The sequence below is a fragment of the Ornithodoros turicata genome, unplaced genomic scaffold (assembly GCF_037126465.1).
Source record: "Ornithodoros turicata isolate Travis unplaced genomic scaffold, ASM3712646v1 Chromosome23, whole genome shotgun sequence".
Lineage (NCBI taxonomy): Eukaryota > Metazoa > Arthropoda > Arachnida > Ixodida > Argasidae > Ornithodoros > Ornithodoros turicata.
In genome coordinates, this window is record NW_026999342.1 from 1251819 (window position 1) to 1267534 (window position 15716).

General features: G+C 46.6%; 2 protein-coding genes across 2 annotated transcripts in view; one reads left to right on the forward strand and one right to left on the reverse strand.

Moving 5' to 3' along the window:
- The window catches only part of LOC135373276 (protein O-mannosyl-transferase Tmtc3-like), a 479430-nt gene that overhangs the window by 315671 nt on the left and 148043 nt on the right, over positions 1 to 15716 (forward strand). The window contains exon 2 of the mRNA XM_064606504.1: positions 5368 to 5635. Coding sequence (XP_064462574.1) covers positions 5384 to 5635 — 252 coding nt within the window. The 5' untranslated portion in view covers positions 5368 to 5383. The remainder of the gene's footprint in view (positions 1 to 5367; positions 5636 to 15716) is intronic.
- On the reverse strand, positions 382 to 1273 carry LOC135373315 (uncharacterized). The gene is made up of 2 exons (XM_064606539.1): positions 1138 to 1273; positions 382 to 932 (listed from the first exon to the last, which is right to left on the reverse strand). The coding sequence occupies exons 1-2, from the start codon at positions 1271 to 1273 to the stop codon at positions 382 to 384; spliced, it is 687 nt and encodes a 228-aa protein (XP_064462609.1).

The window sequence follows — 15716 nt, forward strand, 5'->3', positions numbered from 1 at the left end:
GTTATCGGCGGTTGAACCGTATGCAAACAACGCAATTGTCGTTTCTGTGCGTTGTCTTTCGATCTCCAATATTCTTGCAGTTAAACAGGTCGGATTGCGCATGTGGCCCCGTGTTGCTCACCATTCACAACGATATGATAACGACGCCTCTGCTAACGCTCACCCAGCCGATGTGATGCACTGATAATTCACAAGAACTAAGAAGTAGGTACGTAGAGTAACAAGCACCGTGCAGCTCACACCAGCAAAATACGTTCCTTTAATCACTGTGTGGCGTGTACGTCGGAAGACAAGAAAGGACAACCAGACTGACTGTCGTTGACAGAAGGAATGCGAAAGCGCACTGGCGCGCAGCAGTGGCCCCGTGAGCTCGCGTCACATTTATTGCGATCGTCGTCGACGGGCGGCACTGATAGGTGGCCGCCACAGGGCTCCCCCTCCCCGAAGAAGGGCTGAAGTAGAACAAGACACAGAGAGGGGAGTAGCCCAGGTAACGGTGCGGCGAGGCTTGACGCGAGGTGGATGAGGGCCGGAGACAGAGGGCTCCGTGGCAGGTGCAGCCGGGGTGTCGACCTCCAGGTATGCCGGTTTTACCCTGTCGAGGGAGACCACCTGAGGCCGGGCTTGAATGTCCAGAGTGATGGTCTTGTCGGTGCGAGACCGGACACGGTAAGGACCGTCATAAAGGGGTGAAAGGGGCTTGCGGGGGGCGTCATGCCGAAGAAAAACGTGCATGCATGTCTTGAGATCGGGGTGGACAAAGATGGCCGGCGAATTGGGGGTCCTGGTGGAGGTCGGCGAAAGGCGTCGGAAGAAGCGGCGAGGCAACTTGACGTATTCAGACTTCCGAGTTTCAGATTGGGAGTCGAGCCAGAAGTCGCCAGGGAGGTGCAGTGTCGTTCCAAGGACGAGGACGAGCAGGAAAGGTGTTGCTGGAGGGCAGAACGAATGCCCAACAGCACAATCGGCAGATGGTCTACTCAGGTGACTTGGGCCTCACGAGCCTCAAGAGATGCCTTAAGCTGGCGATGGAAGCGCTCTACAGCCCCGTTGGAGGCCGGATGATAGGCAGTCGTTCTGATTTGGTGAACTCCCAGCAGGGTCATGAGAGCCTTGAAGAGGGCGCTTCGGAATTGCCTGCCCTGGTCGGTCGTAATGCGAGCCGGCAGCCGTAGCGGGCGATCCAGGTAGAGACGATCGCACGAGCTACGGTGTCGGCGGTCATGTCGGGGATGGGCTCAGCTTCAGGCCACCGGGTATACCTGTCGACCATGGTAAGAAGGTACCGATAGTGGCGGGAGGGTGGGAGGGATATAAGGATATGCTCTCGGCCAGGACCAGAACGGAGGATAAACAAGGTCACATGATGTTTGATAAATGACGATCTTGATCAAAACACGCAGAAATAAGAGAGCACAGTGCAAGAGAAAGCAAACCGCCACGCATCTGAGTGAGTCACGAGGGAGTAGAAAAAAAATGTTGCAAAAGCCCCGAGAAGTTGTTGTGGACCACTCTATATCCTTCGAGTCGGGATGCAGCAACGCTCACGTGACATGATGACATTTCCTGTGACGCGGGGGTCAGGACAAGATGGCGATCGGCCACAAGTGGCCGCTTTCGGCAATGCTGTTATCGCTGAGGGTGGATATAGCCCTGTAATGTCCAGACACAGAAATGAATGCAATAAAATTCAAAGTAACTTTTTATTGCACTGGAGATGAGACCAGAAAACAATTTCGGCACACCTTGCACCGGTATATACACAAATATGCATTTGGGGAGACATGCCATATGTGATGCATCGGGCATTTCTACCCTGTTTGCTCCTTCCTACGAGTGGTGTACAAAAAAAAAGAAAAGAAGAAAATAATTCCTGTTGTTGTTCATGAAGAAAGCGATCTTGCACTTGTTGCAATTAACGTACGTATATACGTTGTTCTTTGGGGGACACACCTTGCACCTCAGCCGTTGAGTTGACCACACTGGGAGGTGTCCAATGCCGTCCTTTTGGACATCCTCCTGCGGCCGTTTCTGGAATGTCTTTCGTCTATTTGCTGGTGTGGGAAGCGAGCACGGACGACCTTTTGGTTGCTTGCCATAGCTAATGAGTGAATCAGAAACTGCAGCAACGAAACGTCGCAGTTTCAGCGATGACACCCCTAGGAGCTTGCAATCCCCCTATATAGATTCTATGCATTCACAATTGATATCATGAGTGAACGATGAAACAGGTACAAGTACCACCTCGTGGATCGTATTGAATACTTGTACAACGAAACCAAGTAGTTATGAAGATCGGTGCCCCCCATGTAGCTATTGTAGGCGCCCGCAATTGCAGGTCGTGTCACCTCAACATGTTTCCTTTTTTTTTTCTTTTTTTCCTTGTCGCACCGTCTAACAGAGTCAGTAGGCTCAACAGCAATGTAATTTGACACAAGAGACATTGCGCGGCTGTCGTACCACCGGTTGAGGGCCAGGCCCTTCGTGTTGTCGACAGCATAGTCGCATGAACCCCGGCCCTGTTTTCTGAGTGCTTTTTCGTCCTTCAGTACGCAGCCACGAAGCCCGTTTTGTCGTATTGTTCCAACGTAGCATACGCCCCGATTTTTCAGCTCAAGAGCTAAGTCTATGCTGCTGGAAAAATTGTCGGCTGCCACTTTGGAGCCTTTTGTGGGTGGATAGATTGGAGCACATTTTCAACACAGTGCCCGCACCAAGTCCATACATGTATTTCACGTTTGACTGCACCTGGTAAACTTCGAATTGGTAGAGCAGTCCAGTCTGCCTCGCACGTTCCCACAGTTTGAAGCCCCACGGCTCTGGCTTTTGAGGGCAATACTGTTTGAGACTTGAACGTCCTGTAAACGCTACCATCATCTAATCTACATCATTCAGTTCTGCCTGCTCCATTTTCGAGAAGTTTTCTTGAAGTTTTGTCAGCCACGGTCTTATCTTCCATAGCCTGTCACTCTTGTCGGCGTCGCTAACCTTCAGGTTGTCGACGAAATGTATGCACAGCTTTTCAAAGCGGTTTCTTGACATGACATTTGACACCGGGCCATATCGGGTTCCGTTCTCCCAGTAGCTACGCACAGAAGGAATCTGTACGAGTCCCATTTTCAGATATAATCTGATGTACTGCTCAATCTCATGTGCACTAGTGTTAATGCACACACCATCCTTCTGGGTGCTGTACAAATCTTGTGAAAGCTCTAATATCATATCCGCTGTTACAAGACGTCGGGAGTAGGTCAACCGGGTATCTATGCGGTTAGGCTCATTGAATACCTCTGATAAGGTAATGTCAGAACCGCGCAGCAGCTCTTTTCCCCAATGTCCGCTGTCCCTTGAGGATGCTGAGAACGATCATGAAGGGCCGGGCTCAGTGTCTTCAACTTCACTATCTTTGCTCTAACTGACAGAATCCTGCTCTCTCTGATCATCCAGGCGTGAGTTGGGTTGATATGTTTCGTCGTCACTATCATCTGAGAGATCGCTCAGATCACTTCGGTCATCTCCGGCAGCCAATCTCTCAAGGATGTCTTGAACAGCAGGGGCTATATCTTTGCGAAAAAAGAAGAGGAAAGAGGCATCAAATAAGCGAAAGTCGGCAACATATCAAATATGGTTCATTAGATGCGATACAGAGAATTGTCCACTACATCAAATATGATACGGTCTGATCAAAGTCAACGGCAGCACGCAAATATTTTAGCCGGACTTGTATGAAAGGTAAATTCGACAAAATAGAGTCTTATGAAACATTATCTGCGCCACTTTGACTGAAATACTGATCACACTTACCAGCGTGTTACCATAAAAACTTCGGGTGGGAATAACACGCCGTCCCGGATCGGACGCCGCCATTTTTAAAGCGACAGCAGCCCCACTCGCGGCCGCTCAATAGAAGGCGCGGCTTTTGAAAAAATGGGTTGAAGCGAATCAAATGGGATACGTTGGGCATTCGTGCTCGTGGAAATTGTGTTGAATCCGGTATGGACTTTATTAAAGTTCGCGAACCATTCTTGTTTCACTGGGAATTAGAGAGATACACCTGACCCGCGTGTCACCCCAGTGGGAAAAACGAAGAAATCGGTGCAGTGTTTCCAATCCACCTGTAACGAAACGGCCAAGCCTGAGAATACGCTGGAATACTTGGCTAGTAACCGACACGTTAGTAACTGCGCAGAATCCTATACCCCAAGTGTCCTTAAATTAGCTACTCTTTTGCTATAATAACTTTAATTTAATGACGATGATTTGGGAGTTTGATTGACAGGGGTATATGCTTTATTGCTGGGGAACAATGAGTCACGTGACAGTGAGGACCCATGTCGTACGTTGTCCAAAACCGTTAAATATTTCGTTTATTTAATGTTTATTTATTTCCAAAAATATTTCTTATTTCTTTATTACTAGCCGTTTTCAGAAGAGCGCAGGTATTGTGGGCTGCTCGCATCAATGCCGTGGCACAAGGACGACGTAGCACGTCTTTGTTGCTGCAGCGGTTGCAAGTAAACTTGACGAAGATATTGCAGCGCGACTTGTTTGCATCAGGGCAAGCTGGTTTTGAGCGTCTATGAGAGTCGCACCCATCTTTTCGCGTCCATGATGAGAGTTACTGTCGCAGGAGTACCACCTTAGCTGTACATAACATCCTACCTATCGAATTTTATAATAATGTAGATGTGTACAGAGTTCTTTGGTGTACAGGGCAGCTAGATTTTGCTCTACATTTAACCGCACATAGCTAGTAGTCGTTGGTAGAAAGCGAATAAACGTATCTGTCTGAACTGTACATCCGTTCCAATTCTTTAGTCTTTACCAGACGATTTCAGGGAATCGCAGTGCCGCACACCCTGGGTCATGAGGAAGGGAGAACTGTTCTTGACGCTTACCTTGATACCTCGTGCACAACGGGCCGAGAGAGGAGAACAGTTTGGAGACCTCATTTTTGATAAGCAAGTTCCCATATTTCAAAGCAGCGCCAAGCTCTCTGGGATTTTCTCAAGTCGTCTATTGTGCGTTTTGTGCGCGTGTAGTTTAGTGTGAAGTCATGTGCGCAATAAATTTTCCCGAAACAACACACCAAAATGTAGCTATACTGATCAGTAATAGCACAAATAAGACATATAACTAAGAGAAAACTCTGAGAAAGCCAATAATCAAATTGAACTGAACTTTATAAATGCTGCCTCGTCGTCTAGTGCGTACAGTTTACAGTTACACGCGTTACAGTTCACACGCACAGGATAGCACAGGTGCAGATATTATGGGTTGCTTCACATCTGATTGACTGCTTCTGACTAGCTAGCCTGCTGTGACTGACTAGCCAGTTTTTTTCTTTTTTTTTTCATATTTGTGCAGGAGAAACGCTGGAAAGATGCTTTCAGAGGCGCTTCGCAAGCAACAACACCAGCACAGCAAGACCGAATATCTTTCGCTCTTCGCACTTCGCCACGGAGCATCGTCCGCTATTGTGGCAGCGGCAGCATGCTCTGCCTACGCGTCTGCCTTGGGTGCTGGACTCGTATTCGACGATATCGCAGCCATCAAGGAAAACAGAGACATCAGGCCAACAACGCCAATCACTAATTTACTCCACAACGACTTCTGGGGGACGCCGCTTGTCAAGGTGTGTTTTCATTCAAGTGTTTTTATAAAAACACGCACAAATAAGAGAACATGGTGCACTGTAAAGTTCGTTTGCAGCTAAATGTCCTTCGAATCGGGATGCGGCAACGCTAATTTCTTTTTCCGTTTTGTGGAGCTTCACGTTTTCGCGTCTCACACCATTTATTGATCAGCGCAGCAAATGGTGCTTTGTAAGACGTAGCCCAAAATTTGTTTCGTAACATAGCTGTTGGCGCATATTTCAATACTCCTCGTTCCGTTGAGGATTCGCAGAGGAGCACTCTGTAACGTCGGCCTTAAAACGCTCCTTTGCTAATTTGGTAGCTCAACTGAACCTCTAGCTGAACAGTTATAGTACATAGGCTTTATGGTGCCGAGACTTGCAGGTGACTACCTTTCTAGTTGACGAAGCGCAGCTGAGCGAATTATCCGTGATAGGTTGTGCGTGCAGGAGGTTTTTGGCGAGTTGGGGATGGGGGGAGGTGAACTGAATGAGGAAGGAACAACGGCGGGGCCCAACGGAAATCGTCTGCAAGTTGAGCAAGAGAGAGAGCTCAACGTCTCGGGGCGGTTCCTCCGCCAGCAGACACTCAGTTGTTCTGTTGGAACTTTTCGCGCTTTGATGGCGTGTAGGCAGTTACGACGAAATGCTAGAGGACATTGTCATGTCCTCCCGGTCCACGTGTGAATGTCCATAGTCGTCGAAGATGCGCTGTAGAGACAGAAGCGCATAATACGCCATCCAGAATTCATGACGATGTCGCTTTATCTTCTGGTTATTGAAACATGGTGTCACACGCCATTTTTGTATCACTTGACAAAAACATTACAAAAATAGCCTACGCCCTTTGTGTTCAACACACCAGGAGAAAAAGCGATATCATTTAAATGTTGTTAGCCCTGAGTGCGTTATGTGGTGAAGTCGTGTTTTTAAGTACATTATTGCTCATTCGGAGGATCACCATGCCCTCTACTGTTTCGCTCTGACTGTTGCAGTTCAAAATATAATTTCACTACTACACTTGTGTCATGTTCTGGATGGCATTGATCTGGGTGTTTTCAAACCGTGGCCACAGCCCAGGAACAGTTTTGTACACCGGTAGTGGTGCTATAGAGCACATAGGTTGTTGTGGGACACAAACAACATGACTGCAATGCAAATCTGCATTTTGAGCACATTAAGATAAGTTGATAAGTAAATTTAAAAAATATAGAGAAATTGTATGAGGTTGAGGTCCGCATCGATACCAAGACATGAGGAATGGCGACGGCACATGGACGAGGGACAGCTTGGCATACGGCTTGACTTCGTGGCAGCGGGCAGAGCAGGATAGTGAGCGGTGACGTTCGTTGGTGATACAGAGCGCTGTGCGTGGTGCCGCTGCGCCAGTGGACGTCCCGCGTCGTTTCTGGTGGCAGCTGGACGATGGGGATAGCGTGAGGCACTTCTGCGAGCGTCTTCCAGAGTGCCAGCGAGCCGAGCAGACGGATGTGCGGCGCCAGGGCGAAAAACTAGCGACATACCAAGACCTGTAGCGGAGCGCGTTGCTCATTGAAGTGTCTCTGGTGACACCGGGGAGTGCCATCGCGAAGTACGTCGAGGCCTCGAGAAGTGTGCGGGACCACAGTGTACCGCGACCGGTACAAAGCGTTGAAGCCGAAAGGTGCCGGGAGAATCGAACGAGGCCTCCTATTTCGAGACCCGGCTCGCGGAAAAATTAGGCCTCACCCTATATATATATATATATTGTATATATTGTATTTTCGAAAAATGTACAAGACAGCCATTCAAGCCCACTGAAAATGTACCAAAAGAGGTAATTAATGCGCTACATTATATGGATATCTGCGGCCCTTTTCCACCATCACTTGGAGACGGCGTTGACGACTCGGCAGAAAAGTCACCGTACGCTTCATCAAGAGTAAATATGGGGCACCGTCACTCATACAAAGAGCAATACAGCAGGCAGAAACTCAAACAGGAGAAAAGTACAGAGGATCCGCGTACCGACAATGGTGAAGAGTTTACTGGAAACAAACTCGAGATATTTCTTCAAAGGAAGGGTATTGTACAGGAGAAAACTGTGCCTTATTCCCCTGCACAAAATGGAATTGCTGAACGCACAAAGAGAACATTGATTGAAACTGTCCGCGTACTCCTTGGGGACGCCAAGTTACCCAAATATTTCTGGGCGGTAGCAGTTAACACAGCAGTTCATGTGAGAAATAGGTGTAGTAAGACAGTATTGCAGGGACCTGTCACGGTGGAAACCTACACCCGAAGGCAACAGACAGTAGGTTACTTCAAAGTTTTTGAATGTCATGCGTACGCGTGGATCCCTACACTCTACCGAAGCAAACTCGACGTCACGCCAAGCATATTTTTATGCTACTGTGAGGATCGAAAAGGATACAGGCTGTACGATGCTCAACGCAAACGAGTTTTCATAAGCGGTGTCGCTCGATTTATGGAACACAGGAGGGGTTCAGATGTTTTAACACACCGAGCCAATAATGAAGGAGGCGGGACATCACATACCGCCATTTTCTACGACAGATATGTCAGAGATGTCCCTATTGCAGTTCCCTTTATAATGGAAAACTTCACCAACGTTACAAGTAATGTCTCTCAGTCGGGTGATAGCACTGAAGACGGAGACGACAGTCAAAGGTTACGTCGCTCTACCAGGATCACACGATCGCCCCAGCAGTTGCAAGTTGACCCAACGAAAGAAAAAGCTACTGTCAACATGAAACCATTCAGGGAGCAACCTAACTTGCGAGAACGGAACGAGAAGAGCCTTCTTCTTACGCAGAAGCGAAAACATCTCCCAAATGCCAGAAGTGGCAAGAAGCAATGGACGAATACGTTCGCTCCATGAAGCCCAGATCTGGGTACTGGTAGATAAGGCAGCCCGGGCTGAAATTTGTCAAATCTAAACGGGTCTACCGGATCAAGACAAATGAAAAGAGAGAAATACAGAAGTATAAAGCTCGTTTTGTCGCCGAAGGAGCCAGCCAAGTACAAGGCATCGACTGTTCTGAGACTTTTCCTCCTGTGGTCTAGTTGACAAGCCTTCGGATGCAAATAGCCTTGACGAATGAAGAAAACATATTTATGCGTGAGCTGGATGTGAAAACGCAAATCTGCATGGTGTCCTCGAAGAGGCAGTCTATATGAAAAAGCCACCTGGCAGCAGTGTGGCATCGGAAAGGGTCTGCAGGCTTCAGAAATCTATTTACGGTCTCAAGCAGTAAGGCAGGACATTGTATGAGATTGTAGACAACAAACTACAAGATCTTCAATATAAGCGACTCGAAACGAACAGATGCGTATACATTCTCGAGAACCAGAGTGAGATGTCATACTAAGCGTCTACGTCGACGATATGCTGATGACAGCGAAATCACCGTGTAATGGAGAACAATCGAATTGAAAGACCTGGGTGAGCCGAAATACATTCTGCGCATAGAAGTCAACCATGACAAGCGCACCCGCCAAATAACCATTAACCCAGAAACATATATCGGCGAAGTCTTGGCAAAGTTCGGTATGCAAAGTTGCAAACCAGTCAAAACGCCAATAGAAAGAGCACAATGAATCAAACAAGGACACAATACATATGACGCTTGCAAAAGTGATAATGACAGCAAGTTCGATGGACCGAAAGATATTCCAGATGAACACCTCATCGGAAACCTAATGTGTTTAGTACCAGCAACTAGACCAGACATAGCTCTTGCTATGAACAACTTAAGCCAATTAAACAACTGCTACAATTAATCTCACTGGAAAATGGCGAAAGGGTATTACGGTATTTGAGCGCAACTAAAAATGCTGGAATTACATGCACTGCTTGGCGATCCCCGATAGTAGGTTATACGGAGTATAACCTACTCCGGAGCCCCACTACCTCAGGGCCCTGGTCAAGGGCAGAGCGGAACTTTCCGTCATGGGGCTGGACCTGACCAACGACAATTATCCGACAGCCATCGAGATTCTGCAAGCAACAGTTCTCACCACAACCGTTCTCAGCACAACCCTTTAAAAGAGTGCGCGTGGCGCTACGCAAACGTTGCTCAGCCACAACACACAACCCAAACCAGCAAAGTTTACTATTCAAAAGACAACCATGTATACATACGCACAGCATGGGACAAAAAGGAAAGGAAGCAAGAAGGTTATCCCTTACGAAAATAAACGTCTCCTTTCAATTGACCGTCAATTGACTAAAGTCAACGTATGCCAGTGAAATGTCAATTTACATTCAATCTATGGGTGATTGATTCTTATCTCTTTCTTATTGATAATTGGCCGGTGTCTTTATATTGACTGGTGATAGACTATTTTCGATTGAGATTAGGCACTGTATTCAATCACTCTTATGTGTCTTTTTATGGACTGGTGATTGACTATTCTCAATAGAGAATGGGCACTGTGTTTATTGTCTCTGACTATGTTACGCGGAGCTTGCGAAAGCTGCAGGTGCCCTGTGCCCCCTGAAACAACTGGTACGACATCCCTGCTAACGCCAGGAGCCACAGTATACAGAACGTATCCAAGGGTTACTTGTACCCACTAATACGCGAGACACATTGTGCCTCTTGAGTTCCCTAACAAAAAAAATGACCTCCAGGCTTCGCAAAAAGAAAAAAAAAGAAAATAAATAAATAAGAAAATGTTCCAAGGACATTGAACATGAAACAAAATTTTATTGGCTTGCACATACCTTTAAGTTGCATCAAGTACATCATCGTTTGCCGAATGGAAAGCATACACGGTTCACTAATCCCGACACACACACATGGAGCGCACGTTGCACGAACACACAACCCATCCGATGTACCAGGCAGTCCTCCAAACGTCGAACACACAATCCTCGAAACTTCGAGCTGGCTGGCACTGCAAAGCTCTATCAAGATCATCCTTAATGACGACAGTGTGACAGTTCCTGAAAGGAAATGGCCGACGAACAATCGTCCAAGCAAGTGGCACCAGATCACGCTATGATGTGAGAAGCAGTTGCAATTTTGTACACGTATCTGTGACCGTTGAGACAGGAAACAACCTGTAAAGAAACCGAAGTGAATATCACGCTGGTACTGTTCCAACGCGAATGCTGGAATAGTACACCATTTTGTAACTCACGTCCTTGCAATCGACAGTCCCACGGTCACCTACAACGAAAGAATACAATTAATCTCGCTTGTAACGTACATCGTCGCTTCACCGATGTAACCGATCCTCTCCTGCCGCCATTTGCAATGCGTCCACCGTCTACAACAGAACGTACTTATGGTTAAACATGAGTAAAACGCAGGCGTCGTACGATGCATCACAGCTAGGTTGACTTACCTTAAGCAAACATTAAACTTGTATTTAAAAAGCAAGGTTGTCATCCTTCTCAAAGGCGAGGTTGCAGCGCAGACAACGGGCAAGAAAGCGGGGCGAAATGCACTGCGGAAGAATACGCGGTGCCATGTCACCCATCACCGGCGAAGCGCGGAGCAACGTAGTAGTACGCCCCAACGAGGGCAGGGCACACAGATTCAGCCGGCACACGCATTATTAAACAATCACAAGGGTACACGGTCCAGGAGGCACACATATTATTCAGCGGGTACAAAGGCGTTTCATACCGATGTGACAGCTTTGTACCTGCTGAAATTTGGCGATGGGAATCGCTGTGCTTGCTATTTGATAACCGTTACAGCTACGCTTTCCGCTAAGGTTTCCGCAAGAGGGGTTGGCAGTTATTGCGTACCTCTAAGTGGCTAGAAAGATCTGAGTCGAGATTTTTTCTATGGTGACCCAACCTCTGATTGAGGCGCCGCGGCTATATGTAAATGGTTGTCTTGTGAATTCTAAAATTTGCTGGTTTGAGTAGTGCCTTGTGTGTCGTCCCTCTCTGTGCCCAGACTACTGAGGCGTTTACATTATGGAGTTGGTCCACTAGCTTGCCTGCATCTACGCCATTTTGTCAGTTCTGAAACACCCCCCCCCCCTTCATCCTCTGGAATACCTTTCTCTTCCAGTCCCCGCATCTTTCGAGATTTACAATCTATGCTTGGGACTTGTGATTAGAGGACCTTCTGGACCGCAAGATGACGGAGACTTTGCCAGAAACAACTTCGAAGATGTTACCCTTACAAAAGAGGAAGTCTTTTCGACAAAGGTTAGAGAGGTGATGAATGAAGTGGAGCAAGTCATACAGAGATACTACGGATCATGCCACGCGCTGCGAGGAGTCACTCGAACGGGTTTTCCACCAGATTTTCAGGAAGTCTGGAAGAGGCAGACGGCAAGTTGGACCCCATGTTTTCTCTGTAAGTGTTTGAATCTGTGTTGGAGAGAACAATTGATTATCAGGATAGGATAACGACAACAATCTGTTTGCTTAAGAGGCACCTCGTCACACAAGCGTCGTTGAGTGATGCCTTGCAAAGCATTGGGAGCACAGATGGACTAGCTACAAATCTACAGACTGCAAATACCGGGGATGGACGACGCAGGCCTCAGTACCCAAGCTGGAGCTTTTCAAGTATGCCGGAAGTCAAGAAAACTGGCAAGAATTTTGGATAAGGTTTGAATAACTGGTTCACATCAACACGTCGCTGTCGAATAATGAGAAAATGTCTTACTTGTCTGCGGTGCTGTAAGGAGAGGCTGCAGCTTCGATAAATGGACTACAACTTACAGGAGATATGTACGATACAGCTGTGACGATGCTCAAAGAAAGGTTCAGCAACCCCAGTGTCTTTACCCAAATGTCACTTCCAACGACTGTTGAATCTTCAGCCAGTTCGATCGTCACCGACCGTACTACGATTAAGATGTCTACATATGACAAGGTGCAAGCCACATATGAGAAGCATAGAAGATTAGATACATGATCGAAGTCATTTTGCTCTCTCTTGTTTCCGGATCTGCAACAGGTCGTTCCTGAGGACATCATTCCTTAGCCCCCAAAGGCAGGTCCGCGATGATGAGCAGGCTCCCACTGTTGCATCGACGGAAGATAGACATGAAATCTTGCTACAGAAGTTTCTGGTGTTTATTAAGAAGGAAGCCAAATGTCGGGAGCAACTGCCGACAGTGAATGAGAAACAAGAAGTCAAGATGACATTCCCATCAAGCTACAGAAGTGCACCGCAAACTTCACGAGAACGGTCGCCGGCAGCATCGGTGCTTAGCGTTGAGGCCGGGAAGAAAATGGAGCTCTTTTTCTTCTGCGGAAAAGAACACGATATGGCGAGCTGCAATATCCGAGCTGACGTTACTGAGCTTGAAGAACGCTTACGTAAAAGCCATCGATGTTTTTGGTATGTGAAACAGTACCATATGGCTAAGGTTTGTCGGTCGTATCGCAGTTTAATTTGCCGGAAATGCAATGGACGCCACTTAATTGTACTCTATCGTCAAGGCAAGAACACAGGAGGGTCATTCTACGCCAAACGTCCCGGGAGCGTTGCTAGACCCCCTCAGATTTTCATGAAAAAAATTGTGTGGACTCTTTATTACGTATATAACATCGCCCAGAAATCCTGAAGTGCAATTATTAACGATATCAAGTTTATAGCCCTCTCAAGTTGTGCGAAATGCCGCAAACCCTGTTTTACGTATGATTTTTTTCTGAAGCTTCCACGAAACTCAGACGCGTTCTGTAAACTGTGAACTCTGTACAAAGAACATGTCCATACAACCTAAGCATGCAAATTCACATTGATTATAATTACGATAGTTTTTCTGAGACGCGAATATATGCTAAAAAATGCGATCTTACTTTGGAGTGCTCAACGTCTGTTTCTAGCCTGATCGTCACAAAAAAAAAAAGAAAACAATCGCGTGGTAGCCAATACACGTGCGAAGCAACATACGAAAAATTAACGTTCCAGCTATAGCGGTTTCAGAGTAAGAAAATTAAGAAAACGTAAATTTTGCCAAGAATGCCTACATTCACCCAAAAAAATTCGCGCTGTGGAGGCCGAGATAGAAAACTTCCGACAGTGCACACGGTTAGTAAACACTTCTTCTCAAGCATATAGGAAAATCTCGAGTGTTATATTTTTTAAACGCGAGAAATTAATTTTTACATTGCACACAGTGCGTGTTGTCACGGCGGCCGTGCCGTGGCCCTCGCGTTCGCTCACGGGAAGGAACACAGTCACGTTGCCTTTTCTTCTATTTATATTTCACTTAACAGCTCAATACGTTATCAATTACAACTTTACAACAAAACTACAAACTTGCTAAACATGGCGCAATACAGTATATAGTACAAAGTTTTCTTCAGAAAAGCCCGTATATCCCACACGGACACTTGAGCTTGGTATTGGTTCAAAGTTGTGGAATCCCCTCGTCCCGGCGATGGTTAAGGCCTTTCCATATCTATCGGACGCCATTTCTCTTTCGACTGCGACATCTGTTTTTGCTACCCATATTGGGTGAATGTCCTTCATTGTTTTCGCGAGCCCACGTATAGACATCGAAAGGCGTCAGGATCTGCTTTTCCAGAGGAGGCTGAAGACTGGCCTTCCTGGCAAGCCTTTTCACAGTACCGCCGACGCCATCGCAGAGTCCCTTACCTTGGGAGGTTGCGAAAAAGTTCTGCTACCATATTTCTCAACGTCATCGATACGGGCACACAAATTTGTGAGGCTCTTTTCTATTTTTGTACTGTGAGGCTGCACCGTCAGAGAAATAGTGAAAATGTTCTATGTGTGAGGTGTCCTGTGTGAGGAAAGATTCCAGAAAACGCCTTTGAAAAAGGTGCACTGTCGCATTGTCGTGATCTGTAGTGTCAGATATAGCAACGAACGATTTTTGACGAAGGCTTTGTTCATATGAGGGTTTATCACTTTGTAGTAGACTACAATTGGGTGTATTGTTGCTTGGCTGTGTGATATCCAGTGTCAATTACGTCAGCACCGCCGCAAGGCTTTGGTAGCTTATCCAATATCACAGCGCCGCTATTCCCTTGATATACTACGTAGTGTTTAAGTTCTCGACTGCGCAGCGTACCCACTGATCTCGATTGTAAAAGGCTGGATCGCGGATAGGGAGCGCGAGCGTGCGGCAACCGGCCGCCATCTTACTGTACCCAAAACAGTCGCCGCAGCGATCATGGCAACTTCTTGCAATTACGGTTGTACCAACCGCACCGGCAAGGATACAGGGCCGAAATTTCTACAGGTGAGTCATTCTTTATCAAGCAATAAATAGGCGTCCATTCTGTACATTTATTTGACAATGAAGTGTTTTCTTTTTCTTTTTTTGCCAAAAACCAGCACTGGGTGCAAGTTGTTTGATCGCTCTTACGAGGTTCAATCGAACACACTTGCATTTTACCTGCCGGTAAATACAGTTTGAGTGCATAATATGCTGGAGAGAGCATGTTACACTACACTTATAGTGGTGTCATCAATATGTGCGAGCACTCGAGCGCTTTTCTGCATGCATTGCTAGCACGGTACACGGTGTTCTCTACGGAAGCAAGTGCACAGTCATTTCTTTGAATCACTTTCGCGCACAAGTTCAGTATTACGACGTAATGAGACCAGGAGAGTCAACCTTTTTCATGTATTAGTATTGTTTTGTGTCTTGGTTTGATTTGTGACAAAGAATCCTACGTAACGGTGGTGTGGTGTGACTTGGATACCGCCTTTGTGTCTGAGTTATGTTGTCAGCTTGTTGCGATAATAATAATTTGTAGCTTGTCGTGTTATTTGTGGCTGTGTTTAAGGCAAAAGTGGTCTCTCAATACAAGTTTCCTCGTGGGGGCTACCCAGAGGATCGTTTATGTCATCGAGCATCATCTGTGTCATCGTCTGATGCGATCGAGCTTATATATAAGTATCATGTTCCTCATTCACGGGTTCCTACTTTAAAGGGAGGAAACACCTCAGTGCACGCACTGTGGTGAGCCTCCTTCAATATTGCACATTCTCTTTACATGTTCACATCATGGAACACATCACTCCAGATGCTGTGCGATCTTTTTTATATACACCTTAGGCCCCTTCACCCAGCATTGTGTATTGGTGATGAAGCTATAATTCTTTTTAAAACAGCGTTTAAACGT